The following is a 20,400-nucleotide window of genomic DNA, read 5'->3' as shown; positions in this document are numbered from 1 at the left end:
TGTAACCCTCAATGAATTCAATCACATCCAATCAGTTTCATGTCTTCGTAACTTTTTCATGCAGATTGTGATCACTCCTAACACTCGATTTTGGGTCCCTAAAGGATTGTGATAGGTGGTCTAATGGGTGTTCAATCTAGACGATCAACGTAGGTCTTTACTACGGGTAAGTAGCCAATGGTCATTCATTTCAGTCACTCTTAGACTGTTAGGTCAAAGTTTTGAGTACAAACAACTCCATGGTCTCATCTGTTAGTCTGGATTCCAACTTGGGCTACTGGACAGCTAGTTGTAGGTCCTAATAGGTCTAGAGTGGCCAAAAATGGTCAAATTTAGAGTTTTGGACAATTAAGGCCAAAAACGCTTCAAAAATGCACTTTTTTTAATCACATGATTAAGGAAAGGGCCAAAGAGAGTTTTCCATGTGTACAAGAATATGGTATTCTTGTCTCCTCCTTTTTGGGGATAGTAGAGTCCACTTCATGATTCTCTCCTCCCTTTTAACCAAAATCTCCAAAGTCTGACATGTTTTGGTAGTCCTGAAGTCTTTATTTACTTATAAAATCTAACAAAGGACATGATAAAGATGTTGTGAAGTTAATAATGACTTTTTTGAAAGTTGGAAGCTTTTGGCACCCAATATATTTTCATTACTCTTCTTAATATTCCTTTTTAGTTCATTCGCGTTTCTGAGTGAGCTTCTTTCTCTGCGAATTCAATCTAAGCGTGTCATCCAAAAGGTGTCCTTCTCGTTTAATAAACTCTTGCACCGCTTGTACTCAAGGAGCTTACGGAAATTGGGAGCTCAAAACCTTTTTCCTAAATGATTGGGTTACCATACTACCCTCTTGCAAGAGCTCTCACAAGGTGAAAAGAAAAAAAAGAGAGGATACAAAACATCACTAGAAGAGATGCATCATTGCTTTCAAAATTATGCATGAAGGGTGGTTTGTTAAAGTGCAACATGTTTACATGGCCAAGGATATGCACTTGCCTCCAAACAAACGTGTTTGCCAGCATACACATTGTAAGTCTTAAGTTGATAACGTATATGATATTTTTTTCATTTAAGCAAGTACTAATATCGAATTCTTGGTTGTAGATATATTTTCATCAACAAGTACTGAATGGCAACCTATGGAGAGCTTGAGTGGAACTTTCAATGCAATTCATAAGGCATTTTTAGATATTATATATGATGATGAGAGCATTGGTTCTTGTAGTGAGAGAAGAATTTGTATATATTATGCACAGTATGTTGTTCCCTCTAGAGAGGGTACATATGAACATATCGAGGATTTGCCATTGCCAAGTCTCTCATCTCTAATTTGGGAGATTCTCAAGATAAGGTAATGATGCATAGTTCTAAATTCAAAATATGTCAAGATATTCAAAAGTCCATGATAACTAGAAGGATCTCAAGAAGAATATGCATGTCATGGTTTATATACCCTTACATATATTTGTGGATTTCTTCAAAATAGCAAATCTACAAAGGAAAAAGGTATCTTGGCTAAGTAAAAATTTTGCAAAAGCGGAACTAAACAACATTATAGGAAGGCTTTGGAAATCTAGAGAGTATGACCATAAGGGCGATACCATGCTTAAAAATCCCATTTTTTCTCATATCTCGGGCATCTAGAACCCGATTTAGGCAAGATAAGAGTCTAACTTGGGGTTTTGGTGCGCTCCAAACGCAATGGCAATGTCAAATCTACCAAATTCTGATCATAGAATGTTTTGCAATAGATTTGAGTTGATTTACAGTAAGAAAATGTCATGCTCTTAGCTTATGTGATGCTCCTGAGGCTTGGTGTTTGATGCCCAAATGCTTTGGGGATGTTTGTCCAATGTTTTGAGATGATTTGGGACTTGGTTTGAGCTTCCATAGCTTGATTTATGCAGGGATTTATTGTTGTACATTGTTTGGGCAACAAGTTTTTATTAGGGACAACTTATGCATAATGCTCTTTGTTGACATTCGGGTGTCCTATTGGATGTATTGATGCTTGGTCCTCATGGTTTATTCCCGAATATGCTATTTGAGAGATATTGAGCCTTGATTTGGATGCAGACACTTCATTGTTGGTTGGGATTTATGCTACCTTGGTTGACAGGTTATTTTACCTCCAATTTGATTATACCTATGGTCTACAGGTGCTCCTGGATGCTTCTTGAGCAAAGAGTAGAGCTCAATTCTTGGTTCATTGTCATTTTCTTTGTAGTTGGCATTTCACTTGACAAGGTTTATGCCCCGTGCTACCCATTATGGGACTAATGTCTAATGTGGATGCTTTTGGGTTCAACTGCAGTATGGCAAATGTTTGGGCTTGAATCGACTTGCATTTGAGAATTTTGTGGAGCAGTTTGCATTTGGTCGGCTTATCACTTATACAGCTTGGATGCTATTTGGCCCTTAATGCCCCAATTATGGATCTTGGATTTACTTGGATATAAATACATGTTTGAGCAGTGCTTGCTCCATTGTCTTGGCAGTTGGTTATTAAGCTTTCATTGTTCATTGATGCTTGGTTCTTTGCGGGTTACTCCTTGATCAGTGGACTTCTTGACAGTGCTTGGGTTTAGCAATTATGCCTTTGTTGCTTCTGTATTGCCTAGCTTCTATGCTAGTTGGGTTGCTTTTGCCCATACAGGTCAGAGAGCAGTTGCTCTTGATGCTTACCCAGCTATGCACTTTGTCTACTGTCATGTACTTTACAGAGCCACTTATTTGGATGTTGTTGTACAGATACTTGGGCTTTTCTTGAAGGTTTACTCTTGTAGGATTTTTTGCCTCTTGCTAGTCTTGGCTTGACTTGCCTTTTTCCAGATGGCATTATGTATTGCAGAGCTATGCTTGTGCATATGGTTATGGGCTGATTTCATGGCTAAATACCGTATGCTCTTATGACTGATGTCTTATGCTTTACCGTATTGTGGTTGGTTATGTCATGCAGATGGCTACGACTCTTCTTCATGTGGGAGCTTTTGCATCTTTGGTTGATGCCTTTATGTCCTCTCGTCCATTGAGGTTTCAAGAGCCTTTGCAGCATGCTTCTACCACTGATGTACTTGCAAATGATTGTCTTTATGAGCAGGTTCCCTTTGTTGGGACAGTCCACGACTCAAGCTCCGTGGATGCTATGGATAGCCCTATTCATAATGAGTTGGATTTCTTGTCATCTTCTACAGGTTCTTCAGTTACAGATGTTGTATGCTTCCATTGTGGAAATCTTGGGCATGTTAAAAGAAAATGTTTTAGATGGATTAGAGAGCAGCAGAGACAGAGACGGACTCAACATGAGCAGAGAGTCAGCGATGCAGCAAGTGTTACCACTCTTTCTAGTGGTGAGGTACATGTGGTTACCCATGATGATGCAGTAGAGCATGTACTCTTGTCATCTTGTTTTCCTACAACTTACTTACTTAGTGATCAAGCCTATACCTTTGATTGGCTTTTGGACTCTATGGCATCTTGTCATGTTACCCCTCATAGAGCATGGTTCTTTTCTTATAGGGAGGTTGACGGATGTATTGATTTGGGCCTTGAGCAGACTTATACTATTGTTGGTACAAGGGACATACACCTAGCTTTGCCTAATGGGACTTCTCTTATGCTCAGGGATGTTTTACATGTCCCCATGCTCACTAAGAGCTTGATTTCTATCAGCCAGTTACATGATGCATTAGGGCCAAAAACGTTTCAAAAATGGCACTTGTAAGAAAATGATTAAGTTACTAATTAGTTGAGGTAACCCTCCAAATTTGGCCATTCAGATGTGATTAATGAGAGAATTTATTATTCATTTAAGAGGTCGGTCATTAAATGCCTAAGGACGTTAACTCATGTCAGAGGTCACTTTTCAGCCATTATTCTTTCTTTTTGAATATTCTACTATCACGTTTCCCACAAAATCACGCTTCTTTTTTCGTCTGCATTCATTTGAATCATCGTTCTCTCCTCTTCACTTTGTTTCTTAGTTCTTAAAGCAGATTTTACTCTGTCGTAAAATTTCTCACCAAAATCACGTCCGGTTCTTACCAGCAATCTGCATTGGTCTCCCTTCGTCTCCTTTCACAAAATCTTGAGAAGGTGATCAACAATCAAAAGAGTCTCTTCACAGAGGATCAATACCACTTACTTGCCGATTGAGCTATAGAGATATGGTCCTCCCATGGACCTGAGATGAGATCATCTCGTTAGTTTTCAGTAGACCCAACTAGGTTGGGACATCCAAGCCGCATCTTTACTTCGACCCCTAAGACATGCATTCTATAAGATTTTGTTTCAACTAAATCCAAGTTTTTTCTTCAATCTCTTCAATTTGATTCATAAGAAAATGGGTAAAATAGTCCCACGGTGTTAATACAAATTGATAGGGATAGATATACTAAGGATAATCCTTAAGCTAATAGAATAGAAAGTGAAAATTTTCACCTTAATCTTGGCACTTGAAAATAGAATTTCTTCATTATACAGTGTTGTAATATCAACTTTTTAACAAGCACTAATGGATAAGACAAGGATAATATATTAGAATTAGAAGAAATGAAGTACTTTGATTTCTGGGAGACAAAAATATTTACCTAGTAATAGATTAAAAACGTTTATTATTCAAATTTTAGTCTCTTAAAATATAAAAAACATTAAACAAGTAATAGATAGAAGTATTAGTGATATTGTGTATCATATCAACTTTAGGACTAAGACGATTTTCTTGTGTGTAGGATGCTTCGAAGAATATGAAGGATACAACTTCTTACTTGATATTAGCTCTTGGGAGTCTTTTTCTCATCATACCCTCAACTATGATTAGCACTATGGGGTTTCAAGTTTCAATATCCTCAATTGTGATTCTTATTAGCACTATCAGATTTCAATACCTAAATGGTGGCTTGATGTCATGTGATGATACTACTCATGCTATCATATTCTAGCAAATCTCTTAAGATCTCTTCCCTTGATTTATAAGAAGAAATAAAAAGGACTTTACTCTATTTCTTTCTCTCAGAACTCTGATTCTAATGCAGACTGATTTTATAATTAAAAGCATCACTACATTATTGATGCTTTATCCTTTTATATCTTTTTTCAAATGTAATATATCTCAATTCTACAAAAAAATGACCATCAAAATAATCTTTGTGATTATAGATCTCCTTTACTCTATAGCATTCATAATCTTATTTATTTTTTAAAAATAGTTTAAAGAGTATTATATGATGTTATACAAAGTTTTCTACATGAAATAACATGAACTTTTGACAAGTCAATGAAGTTAGATAAATAAATTATTAATGGAGTCATTTATATAATAATATAAATTGTTGATAAATCAATGGAGTTGAATAAATAAGTCATTAATAGTCAAATTCTTATATGAAACCCATGATAATAGATATAATTATTCAATATCTCTTCAATATTTTTCTATAGCTCAAAAGAATAGAATATACTATTTAGTAAAGATAAACTATATTTCATAACTCTTCAAGAAGATGCCCTCTCTAAAATAAAAATATTTTAGTAAATTGATAGAATGATTAGCAAATAATTTATTAAAAGTATATATTATCTCAAAAATATATAACTATTCACCTCAAGATGGCCTTCCCCTTTCCCTTCCCCTCAAGACCATTCGTGGAAGTGAGCCTTCCAAGCCAAGGAGAAAGAATATATATTGCATTTTATTATAGCTTGATATATTGCATTTTATTATAGCTTGATTTATAAAGGCATCTTTTTGTGGATTAAGGGGGAGCATATTATCATACTTTGTAATCCAATATGGCATTGAGGGGGGGAGGGGGGGGGGGGGGGGGGGGGGGGAAGGGGACAAGGTATTGAGAGTATATACATGTGAATCTTCCTAATGCTAGAGAGGATAAGAGGAGCTGAGTGGGAATGGTCTTGAGGGAAAGGGAAAACCCTAACCCAAAAAAATCACAAAGAAATCACAAAAAAAGGCCATCATGATATGGCGTGAATTGGGGGGGGGGGGGGGGGGGGGGGGGGGTGTGCGTGATGACCCAACCCCCCTATTCGCGCCATATCATGATGGCCTATTTTTTGTGATTTTTTAATACTTTTTTCGGGTTAGGGTTTTCCCTTTCCCTCAAGGCCACAAAAAAATAGGGGAGTTAAGTGTGAATGGTCATGATGGCCTTTCCCTTCCCCTTCCCCTCGAGATTTAGTGAATAAGGAGAGTTGAGTGTGAATGGTCATGATGGCCTATTTTTTTGTGGCCTTGAGGGAAAGGGAAAACCCTAACCCCAAAAAAGTATTAAAAAATCACAAAAAATAGGCCATCATGATATGGCGCGAATAGAGGGGTTGGGTCATCCCCCCCCCCCCCATTCACGCCATATCATGATGGCCTTTTTTTGTGATTTCTTTGTGCTTTTTTTGGGTTAGGGTTTTCCCTTTCCCTCAAGACCATTCCCACTCAGATCCTCTTATCCTCTCTAGCATTAGGAAGATTCACATGTATATACTCTCAATACCTCTCCCCTCCCCCCCCCCCCCCCCCCCCAATGCCATATTGGATTACAAAGCATGATAATATGCTCCCCCTTAATCCACAAAAAGATGCCTTTATAAATCAAGATATAATAAAATGCAATATATCAAGCTATAATAAAATGAAATATATATTCTTTCTCCTTGGCTTGGAAGGCTCACTTCCTTAAGCAGAGGAGGATCTAGATTGATTTGTTGGTTGATCAAGTACTCTAAGGGAGATTGGAACCTTGCTTTGTCCTTGTCATCATTGTTGCGCTTGAGAAAATGACAGGAAGAGTAATTTAAAAAACTATTCACTGGTATGGTCGATACGACATGGAGAGGATAAGTTGATATGACGCGAGAGCAGCAAAGCCAAATTTTCGCAAAGTCCTATTCGTGATGTATCGTGGAGCAGCTCATACGGCACGAGCGTAGCAAAGCATAATGTTCGGTACTATACTTCTCACTCCATATCGTGGATGACTTGATATGGCATGAGAGTGGCACAACAAAATCTCTGTAGGGGTCCTCCTCGCTCCGTATCGTGAAGGAGTAAACATGCGCATGCAAAGTACACCCCTCCCCCCTGTAATGACTTATTTTTTGTGAGACCTTCAAACCATTAAAAAATTCAAAAAAAATCATAAGGTTATAAGGCTCTGAAAAAAAATTAAAAATTTTTTAAGAATTTTTTTAGCTCGTTTGCTATTTTAAAACTATTTTTTAGCAAAAAAGACCAAAAAATCACCCAAAAATAGCATATCATGATACGGCACAAAAAAGGGGTGTCCCTTTTTTGCACCATATCATGCAAGGAACACTCCTTTTTCGTGCCATATCATGATATGCTATTTTTGGGTGATTTTTTTGTGATTTTTTTGGTCATTTTTAGGCTCTTTTTGCTAAAAAATAGTTTTAAAATAGCAAACGAGCTGAAAAAAATCTAAAAAATTTTCAGAGACTAATAGCCTTATGCAAAATTTTTTGGAATTTTTTTTATGAGTTTAAGGTCTCACAAAAAATAAGTCATTACAGGGGGGGTTGTACTTTGCACGCGCATGTTTACTGCTCCACGATACGGAGCGAGGACTCCTACGGAGATTTCGTTGTGCCACTCTCGCGCCATATCAAATCATTCACAATATGGAGCGAGAAGTATAGTACCAAACATTATGCTTTGCCACGCTCGTGTCGTATCAGCTGCTCCACGATACGGCGCGAATAGGACCCTGTGAAGATTTGGCTTTATTGCTCTCGCATCGTATCAACTTATCCTCTCCATGTCGTATCAACCATACCAGCGAATAGTTTTTTATTACTCTTCCTATCATTTTCTCAGGCAGTAGTAATAACAAGAACAAAGCAGACAACTGCCAAGGTTCCAATCTTCCCTAGAGTACTTGATTAGCCAACAAATCAAGGATATTTCTGATAGATTTTCAAGAATGTTGACTAAAACTGACCTGCAAAAGAAATGCTAGCTTGCAGCAATTCTTTCTCTTTAGAAGGCAGTTGAAGACTTTGTTATTGACTTTATGAATTATCCTTACATTGTTGCTGCTCATGCTCATATGATCACCCTAATGAACAAAGATTTTAATATGATTAGTAAAATAAGGTACCAAGGATGATGTTTGCAAGAGAAAAATCAATATACTTAGACCTGTTAATTATAAGAGAATGGGTGAGGTGTATGGACAAATGGTTATCAATGTTTCTTACACTTCTGAGGAAGAGGACTATCTTAGCATATCTCATGAGGACAAGTCCATGCTAGTTGTAAAAAGGATATTTAATTGTTAGATTCTGTAGTTTATTGTTGCATAAGGTAAGGCATTTTGACTCTCAAAAATTTTAGTATAGCTATTGATTGCAAATAACATGCCTTTATTTTTGCTATTAGCTTTAGGACATTGATTGCATCTCTTAGCCAATAAATCTCTAAAATTATGTGTATTGTTGATCCACTATTATCAATGGAATTTTTTTCGAGATTTGGTTCAAATATAGCAATGTCTTTCAAAGCTTTTGATTCCATCACAACTACCATATTTTTTTTCATTACATCGGATACACTCACCAAAGAAATCATCCTCATGAACTCTCTAAGTGGTATACATGGCCAAGGAAGAATGTGGGTTGAATGGAATACTGCTTGCTTTTTGGTTAATTATTTATTTTATTTGATTGTCTATTTTAGCTACATGTTTCCATTTGCAAAGCTAGCAAGCTCGTGACTACCTTCTTGGATACCACATATGAGGATATTGTTGATCCTAAAAAACCATATAACTCTCTCTAACAAGAAGTACCATCACAAAGTCACAAAGTCATATACATATACTTGTGGAAAGAGAGTGCTTTTCAAATGTCTGCAGGACAATAGATTCAAAGATACTCAAGATAGATAGAGTGAATGTAAGTCTCTTTCATATTGTTGGTTATTTTAGGGACCCTTTTTTAGTTTACCAACTTGTTACATTTTTCTCGTAGTGCTAAGATTACCCTAACTCATATATGCAGTGGATAAGAGAGCAATGTATTGAGTTGATTTTGGATAGGGTAATCACACTAATTAATTCTGATTCCCCTCCACAAAGCCACAAAACATGCATAATAAAAGAACCTCCACAATCTGATCAGCATAGATAATGTCTGCGAACACCTTATGAATCGCATGGAAGGTCCCACTTAAGCTTTCCATAGGTTGCCATTCCGTACTTTTTGACAGAAATATATCTACAACCAAGAATTCATTATTAGTACTTGCTTAAATGAAAAGAAAAAAACAATGTTATCAACTGAAGTCTTACAATGTGTTTGCTGCGAAACACGCTCATTTGGAGGCAAGTGCATATCCTTTGCCATGTAAACATGAAGTAAAGAAGATCAATCATTTAATATAAAATTAAGGTTGAAAATATCCCAAAATGTGGACAACACCAATTAATTTTCAATTTGTTGAACTACATATGGCTGAAAAGTTAGAAGGCTATGAAGGCTAGTTTGAAGACTAGACAACAATTATGCACTTTTCTCAATAGTTGGAAGACAAATAAACCATAATCAACCACAAGTGACCTAAGTTGGATACTCATCTGCAACTAGCAACAACATCTAGGACACCATCTAGAGTAAGCAACCTAATCAAGGGCCTAAAATTGAGCAAGCAACACCTAGTTCTCACCAAATCAAGGCATGCAACTATTGTTTGGGCAATTTAAGGGCAAGAAAACCAAAATATCTATCCTGATTCTCTCTTATCCATGTATGATGCATGAGCATTCTACTGAAGAAAATGGTTGTCTCAAGCCTCAATTTTGAGGCAAGTGTTGCCATCAGAATTTAAATTATCCCAAATCTTAAAAACAAGAATGAAGATATGCATGGCTGCCTTGGGATGCATGCATGCATGGCTGCCTTGGGATGCATGCATGCATGTCACATCAATGCATGGAAACTATTGCTATAAATTCAATCGGTGACAACAAATTGAAAGGTATCTAATGGTCTATGGTAGTGCTGAATTTCATCCAACAGCATAAGACTCAATTTGGCTCCGCGATCACCCAAATCAAGGGGCAAATTGAGAATTAGGCAAATAGCTGCAAGTTGTTCCAAATTTGCAAGGGATTGAGCCTTGATTTGCTGAGATCGAGGGAGATTTCAATTGACAAAACTTGGAGGAATTTCAAGTTCTCAACCTGCTCTTCCCAAATTCAAAGCTTCAATCCTTCGTTGTTGAAGCACCCAACAATCAGCAGGCTGGCCATAAATGCAGCCACCCGGTTGATTCACTAAAATGGCCACTGAAAACGCACATCAAACAGTACCTAAGCATGATATGCACAACACTGGCAGTAACTTCATTTTCAAAGACTACAAGGAAGCCATCTTCTGGTGCAAATGCATTGGAGACATTACTTAAGGTTGAAAGAAAGAAAACTACATTCTAGTGCTTTATCCTTAGGTTTTACAACTACTGAAAAATCCCTTTCTTTCTCAGCTCACTTGACAGGCTTTCTTTCTCAGTTCACTTGACAGGCTTCCAGCCCTGCACTATGAAACAATCCTACTCTGCTCCTGTGTCTGTTCAACAAGCACTCGTATTGGTCATCAGTGTCTACTGATACTGATATTGATCATCAGGGCTAGGTGAAGTGAACTCTCCAATTGTACAGTTGATTTGTTGGTTTTTTTGGGTAAAGACCTGCATGATTTCCTCAACCCCAGGCATTTAATTCATGTAATTTACACATATACAAGGGGCCTCATATTCAGAGTGTACTTCTGTATGTAATTCTTGTGTATGGGAGCAAAAGAGATCAGTTCGAAAGCAAAAACTCTTGCAACTGCAGTGAACAAGAACACAAGTTGATATTAGTATACAGCCTTGCCCATCACTGCAATTAATCTAACAATCTTATGATGCTACTATTTAACTATATAATAACAAATAAGAAGGCTTGACCAACAATCTGTTGGGACCAGCACAGAAATAAACTACACTAGCTTAGTTGTAGAATATATTCATTTTGGTGGTAGATTGAAAGGTGAGGACTGGATATGACATGTGGTATCTATTGCAATTACTGCACAACAAAATGGGGCTGTGATTCATGGATAATGTCATTATGAAGAAAATCCTCTGCATGGTTGCTAGCAGATTCAACAAGCAACAGTTTGAATTCACATAGAACGTTGCATTAGAATAGCAGCATTATAATAGCAGCAAAAGAGGGGTGTTAGCTCACAAAAGAGCTACAAAAGAAAAGTATTATGAAAAAAATAAAATTGTGTCAAAATTGCCTACATTTCCTGAGAAAAGAAATTGTACCAAAGCCGAGATCTGTATCCTTGCCTAGCTGCTCTTGTGGAACTTAGTTGCCAGTCAAGAGTCCTTGCAGGGCCTCTGAAACTTCATTCTCAGTTAAAAATATTGGCACTGGATTTCCTGGCTCAGGAGGAGACTGCTGCAAGATTGATATGCGAGGCCCAACCAAGGAAGATGCATCCACATCCGAATGCAGCACAATCACCATTTTTTCCAGATTCAGCTGTCTCTTTATCAAATCCCGATTTTGTTGAAGGACTTCCATCTCCTGGAAGGGCAAGTTCAAATCAAGTGCATGAGACCCAACGACAATGGCTTCATCTTTCTTGAACTTGATAAAAGAGGAGCACAACTTCTTTATCTTTTTTATGTCCCCCTCTTGACCAACAACCGGATTGCTTTGCAATTCATTGAAAATGTCTGCATCTGAGGCAAAGCTTTGTGTCTCACTATCGAAATGTCCCTTCAGAACATTCAAGCACTCCTCTTTCCAACCATCATACCTCTCAGCCACAAAGATCACCCCGATGGTAGGTTTAGGACCAACAGTAGCAGGTGCCTTGCCTTTCTTTACAGTTGTCTGCTTTTGCAGCAGTTTCCTGAAACTTGTAATGGAATCCTGCAAATATCTATTAGCCCGCTCCAATGTAAAATCAGGAGAATCTGCCGTGGGCCACCCACCTTTCACTGCAAATCCCATTTTGTTCAATATTGTTGACCACACGTGCTCTGCATAGTGTGGGCAGATTGGAGTTAATAGGCGTGTCTGTACATCCATAAACCTCAAAATTAGATCCTTGTTCATTCCATCCATCCCACAAGCAAGGCGATACTCATCTCGGGCTGTTTGCAAATCATAGAACCCTGTTTTCAGTGCTTCCCGAAACATCATGGACTCATAATTCTTCTCTGTTACTTGTAAAGCAATATTGATTTGATTCTCAAATACTTTATCTGCAAAGCTGGTTGCAGGTCCTGCTCTTAAATCAGCAGCTACAACTTCTTTCATCCAAGCCAACTCTTTGGTCAACCGCAGGATTGCAGCATTTGCTGTATCAAAAACAAAATTAGCATCATCCATGAGGTCTCCTGCATCTGCCAAAGCAAACCTGGTGGCATCAGCTGAAAACTCTTCAGTGGCCTGTCTCAAAGTTCTGAAGTTCCCAGTAGACTTAGACATCTTCTCCCCGTTAAGCATTAGAAAGCCATTACACCTGAAGGCTCTGGGCCACTTCTCCTTGGGGAACATTGCTGTGTGGTTGTAAATGGAAAAAGTCAGATGGTTCTGTATGAGGTCTTTCCCAGACACACGAATGTCAAAAGGATACCAGTACTCAAACTCCTGCTTCATCTGGTCCAGGTAGTCCTTGGGGATTTCTGTGACAGGGTATGGACCGCGTCCAAAAATGTAATCCCAAACTTCATCAGACAACTGTTCAGGCTTGATGGGATCGTTCTTCTTTCCATAAATATCCCCACCTTGCAGCAAATGAGCTACAGTGTAGTAGGCCATGTAGATTGTGGAATCAGAAAGTGACTCTATCAAGAACTGTTCGTCCCAAGGCATGCGTGTCCCCAAACCAAAGGATCTTGAGCATGCCCACTGATTAAGCCAGCCAACTGTATGCTCAAAACCATGCTGCGCCTCTTCACTGTAAAGCTGCATGCGCAACAGGCATTCCTCAACCTTCAATCTCCACTCAGTTTCACCATAGGTCATGTACCATTGATCTGTTAATGCAACAACACATTCATCCCCAGATCTGGACATTACTTTGCTCTCGGGCTCACTGTATTTCACTGCCTCTCCACTTTCTAGCAGCATCTCCCTGATAAGCGGTTTTGCATCCTGTACTTTGGCACCCTTGAACGGACCAATCAGCATTGTACCCTCTGTGAATCCCTTCAAGTATGTCAGTTTCTTTGCCTCCGCTAATAATTCTTTGTCATTATGGCTTTTGATTTTCATGTCTTTGCACACCTTCTCTGCAGATATGTCCCCAAATCCAGGTATGTTAATGATGGGAATCACCTCAAACGGAAGCACCCATTCATCTTTAATGCTGAACTTTGCACGGTAAGCAGGCTTATTTTTCAGATCAGAGAGAGCCATGTAATCATCCGGTGAGTCACTTGGCACACTTGTAACTATACCTGTTCCCTTGTCAAGCAATATAGAGGACATGGGAAGAGCATACACAGTTTCATTCAAGGAAAGTGGTGCCTTCAGGGGAAGACCAATCAGGTCGCGGCCCAGTAAATGCAACAAGCATGTGGGCTTCTCAGGCACCCGAGACAGAGTTTGAAATGCTAGGTTACGAGCAGCTCGGCTGGTCACTATAAAAACATCACTCTCATTGATTTCAAAGGCACCATACTCTCCATCAGGGAGCACCCAACAATTAGTTTGTCCATACATCGTTTCTGGCCGCAGAGTGGCAGCTGCCAAAAACACATTCTTGCCTTCCAGTGCTTGCAGTTTCCCATGGAAAGGAGGCCTGACCTGTAGCTTGATGAGAGTATACTCTTGGGGCTGAACACCTTCACCAGATGACCGATCATGGTCAGCGCAAGGCTGTCCATCAAGAGGAGAATAGATGGCATACCGAAGATCCTTGACCACCTTCCCTTGCTTCTTCAGGGTCCGAAACTGCCATCTCACAAATGAATCATAGTAGGGGTTCATTTCTGTTGTTATGAAGGAGCGGCGCCAGTCCACGCTGACACCCAAGGCCTTCAGATCTTCCACGGCAACAGCTGGAAAGTACATCAACCAGTGCGCTGGATCCTGAAACCGTGGAATTTCTTCTGGCGGTATACCCAGAGACTGCATGATCTCCCATTGATAGACCTGAGTTCCGGTTTTGGCTGCAGCTTTGGACTTCTTGCTCTTGAACTTCTCCTTGACGGCACCATCTGCTGCCGCATCCTCGGCCTTTTTCTCCTCTGTCTTCTTCTTCTCCTCCTCGGCGGGTGCAGCATCGCCATTCTCGACCCGAGTAGGAAAGACAGGAGGTTCTCCGAACTCGGCGATCTCACGGACAAGCTTGTCAGCGCAGGCCTTGATCGGCATGCCGGTGCAGTGGAAGCCGAAGGGAAGCAGGACATTACGGCCCTTGAGGCGGTAGAAGGCGGAGGCGAACTCGAGCTTGGAAAAGGAGAAGGCGTGGCCGAGGTGAAGGGCCCCGTTCATGTAAGGGTAAGGGAAGTTGCCGAAGAACTTGTCGCCGGGGGCAGGGGGCTGGGGCGGCGCATCGATCTCGAAAACGCGAGCTTCCTCCCATCGCCGCTGCACATCTTCCTGAATGCGCAGGAGCTCGTCCCTACGGGCGTGGCTCTCCTTCTTCTGCGTAGCCATGGCGGCTGCTGCAGAGCGGCTGAATGTGGTGCTAGGGTTTAACCTGATGCTGCTGTCCTTCACACTAGAACAGAGTCGGCCGAAACAGTGTGTGTGCGCGCTTCTTCTCATGCATCTCATGTCCCGTGTGAACACGCGCGCTGTTTCGCCATTTACAAAATCTGATATGTATTGACAAAATCTCTCTCTCTCTCTCTCTCTCTCTCTCTCTCTCTCTCTCTCTCTCCGATGTAAAGAGAGTCTGCACTAACCGTTCCGCACCCTCTAGGGCCTCAACCTGTCAGATCTACCTTCTTCACACAAATATGGTGAGGAAGGCCACAAGAGCATCTACAACATGGGCGATTGATGGGTCTTACAAGTATACAAGGTGAACATACTTTTTATCTATTAAGTGTACATTTTGACCCCTCTCCTCGCATTTATGTTTAATAAGGCACTAGTGGAGGGCTTCCCATTATAAGCGGACCATGCATACCATTGTTCCTATCCATAATCTTGGAGATTCTCTAGATCCATGCAATTACATTATTATTATGATGGGCCACACATTCTCGGAGCAAATGAAGGCAAGGTTGAGTGACTATGATGAGAGAGGGAGATTGAGAGCTACATGACATGCTAGATTCAAATAGAGGTTTTCGACACTACAACAAAATCTTCACCTCGAGAGGTATGATCAAGCAAACAAAAGCCAGGAAGAAGAGACTCTAATGCTTCTTTTGGGCTTTTGCAAGGGTCTTGATCTCTATTGTGCTTTATGTTTGAAGTGCGCGGATCAAAGAGAGAACGAAGCTTCAATGGTGGATGCTATGAGAGAGAGAGAGAGAGAGAGAGAGAGAGAGAGAGAGAGAGAGAGAGAGAGAGAGAGAGAGAGAGAGAGAGAGAGAGAGAGAATGACACAATGTGTGGGTACAATAGTGTACCTCTTTTGGTTTTTTGGATAGGTATATAATACATAGAGTACAATGTCAAGTAAGCAGGCTCAGTGGTCAAGTACATTGCCCTTTATTCCCAACAACCTCCCCCCTAAAGGCAATGTGCCCAAAGGTAAAGGAAAAAGAATCAGCTAAGTCTAAGTATGTACAAAGCTGAAGAGACTATACCTATCCAATCCCCATCATCTGTCACCACTCTACTGGAAGACCCTTCGTGAGAAGGTCTGCAAGGTTATCAATCAGTGTGTACCTTGACCAGCTCAATGCTCTTGCTGTCAAGTACCTCCCTGATGAAATGATACTTCACATGTATGTGCTTTGTCTTTGCATGAAAGATAGGGTTCCGTGCTAACATGATAGCACTCCAGCTATCACAGTGGAGGTTAGGAACCTTGGTAATACCAAGCTCAACAACAATCAAACATGACAGCCATAAGGCCTCTTTGCATGCCTTAGTGACAACCACATAGTCTGCCTCTGTAGTAGACAATGCAACACACTTCTGCAACCTAGATATCCAAGAGACCGATCCCTCCATGAAGGTTAATACATACCCTAAGGTGGACTTCCTACAGTCCGCATGTCCAGCATAGTTTGCATCTGTAAAGCCATTAGCACATGCCTTCTACTTACCAAAGTAGATGCACAAATCCTTTGTGCCTTTGAGGTATCTCGTAATACCTTTCATTGCTTCCTAGTGCTTCTTGCCAGGGTTTGCCGTGTACCTGCTAACCACTCCCACTACAAAGGCAATGTCGGAATGTGTAGCAACCATTGCATACATCTAACTACCAACAACTGAAGCATATGAAATCTTGGCCATTTCAGCCTTCTCATCATCAAATGTAGGGCTGTCCTCTGCATTGAGTTTCACATATAGAGGTAATGGAACCCCAATTGCTTTCCCCCCCTCCATACTGAAACACTGCAAAACCTTGGATACATACTCCTACTGGGACAGATAGAGAAGCCCCTTTGGTCTATCCCTAAGTATCTGCATCCCAAGAATATGATTTGCATCACCAAGATCCTTCATGTCAAAGCTACCAAATAGACTTTGCTTCAGAGAGTCCAAGGCATGAACATCCCTACTTGCAATCAGCATGTCATCCACATACAAGACCAAGATAATCACATGTATCAAACTTGTGATACCATTCTCAAGGTGCCTGTTTCAGCCCATACAAACTCCTCTTGAGTTTGCATACCATCTTCTCTTTGCCCTTTGCTAGAAAACCCTCAGGTTGTTGCATATATATGTTCTCATGCAGATCACCATGTAAGAATGCAATCTTTACACCCATATGCATGAGTTCCATATCCTTGGATACAACCAAGCCCAAGATGGTTCTCAAAGCAATCATCTTGACTATAGGAGAGAAGATCTCATCAAAGTCAATCCCATGTTCCTGCTTGTACCCCTTTGCAACCAACTTGCTTTGTACTTTGGCGAGGAACCAAAAGTGACTTTCATCTTATAAACCCACTTGCATAGAAGAATCTTCTACCCTTTAGGCAGATGCACCAAATCCCAAGTACCATTCTTTTCAAGAGATTCCATCTTTGACAGCATAGCTTTGAACCACTTATTGATCATTGCTTCCTTGAAGTATGATAGCTCACCACAGTCAATTACCATGACATAATCAACAGCATATTGAGTACCAGGAACAAACCTATTAAGTGGTCTTGAAGGTTGGATTGACCTGCGAAGTGAAGGTTCAGCATTTGCGGGCTGTGGGGCATGCAAATCTGCATCTATAGCTTGATGTCCTGAAATTTTAGCATGATGTCCTGCCACATCTAGTTGTCCAAATTGCATGTTTTCATGCTGAGACTGTGGGGCATCATGGACAATACCTTGCTGACCATTTTCAGCATCATTCCCTGCCTTTTTGGGGTCATTTACAACAAGTATTTGCTGTTGTCTACTAGGCACAAAGGCCTTGTAGCCAAACACTCTCAGATGAGAATATGAAGGTGGCTTGCCCAACCACTCTTCCTGAGGGACTCTCCTCCCCAAAGACCTATTCAATGACCAATTAATCAAGTGAATGGCTTTCATAACAACCTCCACCAAAAACCAGGGGGTAATGCAACATGAGACAGCATAGTACAGACCTTATCCTCAATGGTCTGATTCATATGCTCTCTGCAACTCCATTCTAGGGTGGATTATGTGGGGCAGTGAACTCCCTCTTTAGCCCTTTGATGTCACAAAATTCCAAAAAGTCTTTGGACATGTATTCCCAACCATTGTCAGAGCAAAGACACTTAAGTGTCTTGCCAATCATGTTCTCAACCAATGCCAAGAATTTCTTAAATTTGTCAAAAACCTCAGTCTTACTACCAATAGGGTACACCCAAACTTTCCATGTAGCATCACGACAAAGGTGACAAAGTATTTCTTTCCCCCTAGAGATAACCCTGGCATTTGACATACATCTAAATGTACTAACTCTAAATGCAAAGATTTCAATGAAATAGACTTTTTATGTGAAGTTTGTGCATCTTTACCATAAACACAATTATCACAATGCTTAAAATCAGCATGTTGAAGGCAAGGCAAATAACCCAAACAAGTAAGTACTTTCATTCCAGTCTGACTCTTGTATCCCAACCGGCCATTCCACAAGGAAACATTTGGTTGCTCGATCATGGCAACAACATGGGCACACACAGTAGATACATGTAGCGAATACAAAGTATCACTCTTTGAGCCTCTTGCAATAACCCTAGATCCCTTACAGATCTTCCATTTCCCATCACCAAAGGTGGTATGAAAACCATCATCATCTAGTTGCCCAATACTGATCAAACTCTTCTTGAGCTAGGGTAGATGCCATACATTTTGAAGAGTAAAGATAGATCCATGCTGAAACTCCAAGTGCACACTGCCAATGCCTACAATGGCACATGCATAGTTGTCCCCCAAGTGGACAACACCATGTCTACCTCAAGTGTAGTCTGAGAACCACTCACGATGAGGAGTGACATGAAATGAGGCACCTGAATCCAGATCCAGTATTCATGTCATCATCTGTATTGCTACCAAGTCATGTGCACTGAAGTAAGAAGAGACAAGGAGTACATCATTACCACTGTTGCTCTCATGGCTGACTACATTCCCTTCTTCAATCTTGGCACTGCTCTTCTTAGCTGGGTGACTTTCCTTCTTCTCATCCTTGCTATCATTGGTCTTCTTACTCTTTCATTTCTCTTTCTTCCACTTAAAGCATTCCCACTTAAAGTGTCCTTTCTTGCCACAATGGTGGCACTCCACATCTTTATCACAAGATTTACTGTGTCCTTTGCTTTTAGATTTCCCCCTCTACTGAGACGTGCCTCTAGTATGCAAAGCACTCGATGACTTATTAGATGCATTGTTCTGCCGATTCATCTATTCCATAAGCAGAGAACTTTCTACATCAAAGCACAAAGTATAGCATTCGAGTTGCTCATGGTTGTCATGAAAGTATCCCTGCTTTCAAGTAGAGTACATAACAGAAAAGTAGCCTTGAACTCATCATTGATATTGAACTTCAAGGCAACTAGCTAACTGAAAATGGAATTAAACTCGGTGAGGTATATAGACATGGTTGTCCCCTCCTTCATGCATAAATCCATCAATTTCTTCAGCCAATATACTTTACTTGCATCATTCTTTTGAGCATACAATTCCTCCAGTCGCTTCCAAATGGCATAGGCAGAATTGAGCCCTTCTGTGTTGAATAACAAAGCATTGGAAAGTGAAAGCTCAATGGTCAAATGAGCTAGCTCATTTAGCTCATCCCAATCCTCTTGTTCTATGTCACCGCTAGTCATACTCCTTTCAACTTGATAGGCTTCATGTGTTTCTTTTGCACCAAGACATTGTAGCACTGCTTTTGCCAATTTGCAAACTTATGTGCCCCTTCAAGCTTCTTAATGTGCATAAGATGTCTACTATCACTGCTACCAGCCATAATTGCAGCTCAAATGACAAGAAGACAAGCCAAATCTATCAAAAAACAAGTGACCAAGAAAAGATGCAAATTGACTAGCAAGATCTGTTGTTCATTGTAAGCAACACAAAAAAGCATGCATAGATTAATCTGTTTCAACCTAAAAATGAGCCATAAAGCATGTGCACCCAATGTCCAAACATATGTCAACAATATCAGTACCAAATCAATACATAAGGACCTCAATGTGAACCATCCAAGTGTCCAAAATACCCTCTTTGTTATGGTACTTGCAAATCTTAATTTTCTTGCCAAGACAAAATGTCCCAAGCTCAAAGCATCCCCAAGTTTATTCCCAAGTATATGACATCCAAGATAAGCATCTAGACATCACTTTGAGTACCCAATGTAGTGCTTGCAACCAATAGGCATGTCATTCATTAACAAAATTGCATTCATCCCTTGCTATTACAGTAGTGAATTCATTGTCAAAATGAGCAATGATAGTGCCAAAGTCAGCTCCAAATCAAAATGGTAGGCATAACATCCCATGACAAGTAGGCATCCATTTGGGCATGTATACGTATCAAACAAGTAATGCTATTCAAGCATATGCATGAACTATCAATGTTGCCTTGTAAACTGTTATGAACAATCCAAGAAACTGGGTAAAACACTCCCAATGTCAATGCCAAGCTCATGATGAGTGAGCTCTCAAGTATCCAATGATGGTCCTGGAGTTGCCAATGGTGAAGGAAATGATCAAGATAGTGGGCTGATTTGCATGTAGCCAAGATCTGTATACAATGTCCTCAAAAAAT

At 40.2% G+C, this 20,400-nt stretch overlaps 1 protein-coding gene across 3 annotated transcripts; it reads right to left on the bottom strand.

The window, feature by feature from the left end:
- Nucleotides 1-8,919: 8,919 nt before the first annotated feature.
- On the bottom strand, nucleotides 8,920-14,862 carry LOC148008848 (leucine--tRNA ligase, cytoplasmic-like). 3 transcript variants are annotated; one of them, XR_015689898.1, is made up of 3 exons: nucleotides 11,343-14,861; nucleotides 9,319-9,364; nucleotides 8,920-9,244 (listed from the first exon to the last, which is right to left on the bottom strand). XR_015689898.1 is itself a non-coding variant. In XM_087673985.1 (2 exons), exon 1 carries the CDS (start codon nucleotides 14,815-14,817, stop codon nucleotides 11,386-11,388), a length of 3,432 nt encoding a protein of 1,143 aa, XP_087530111.1. In that variant the 5' UTR covers nucleotides 14,818-14,862; the 3' UTR covers nucleotides 9,384-10,857; nucleotides 11,367-11,385. The 3 variants fall into 3 exon arrangements, 2 of the variants coding, with proteins under 2 accessions (XP_087530111.1, XP_087530110.1); XM_087673985.1 differs by lacking the exons at nucleotides 8,920-9,244; nucleotides 9,319-9,364 and adding an exon at nucleotides 9,384-10,857 and having other exon boundaries at nucleotides 11,367-14,862; XM_087673984.1 differs by lacking the exons at nucleotides 8,920-9,244; nucleotides 9,319-9,364 and adding an exon at nucleotides 9,385-10,857.
- Between the last annotated feature and the right edge of the window lie 5,538 nt (nucleotides 14,863-20,400).

The sequence above is a fragment of the Lygodium microphyllum genome, unplaced genomic scaffold (assembly GCF_053477565.2).
Source record: "Lygodium microphyllum isolate KBCC unplaced genomic scaffold, Lygodium_microphyllum_v1.1.10 scaffold_63, whole genome shotgun sequence".
NCBI lineage: Eukaryota > Viridiplantae > Streptophyta > Polypodiopsida > Schizaeales > Lygodiaceae > Lygodium > Lygodium microphyllum.
The sequence above is the reverse complement of the archived record's forward strand: the minus strand, read 5'-3'. Positions and strand labels throughout refer to the sequence as shown.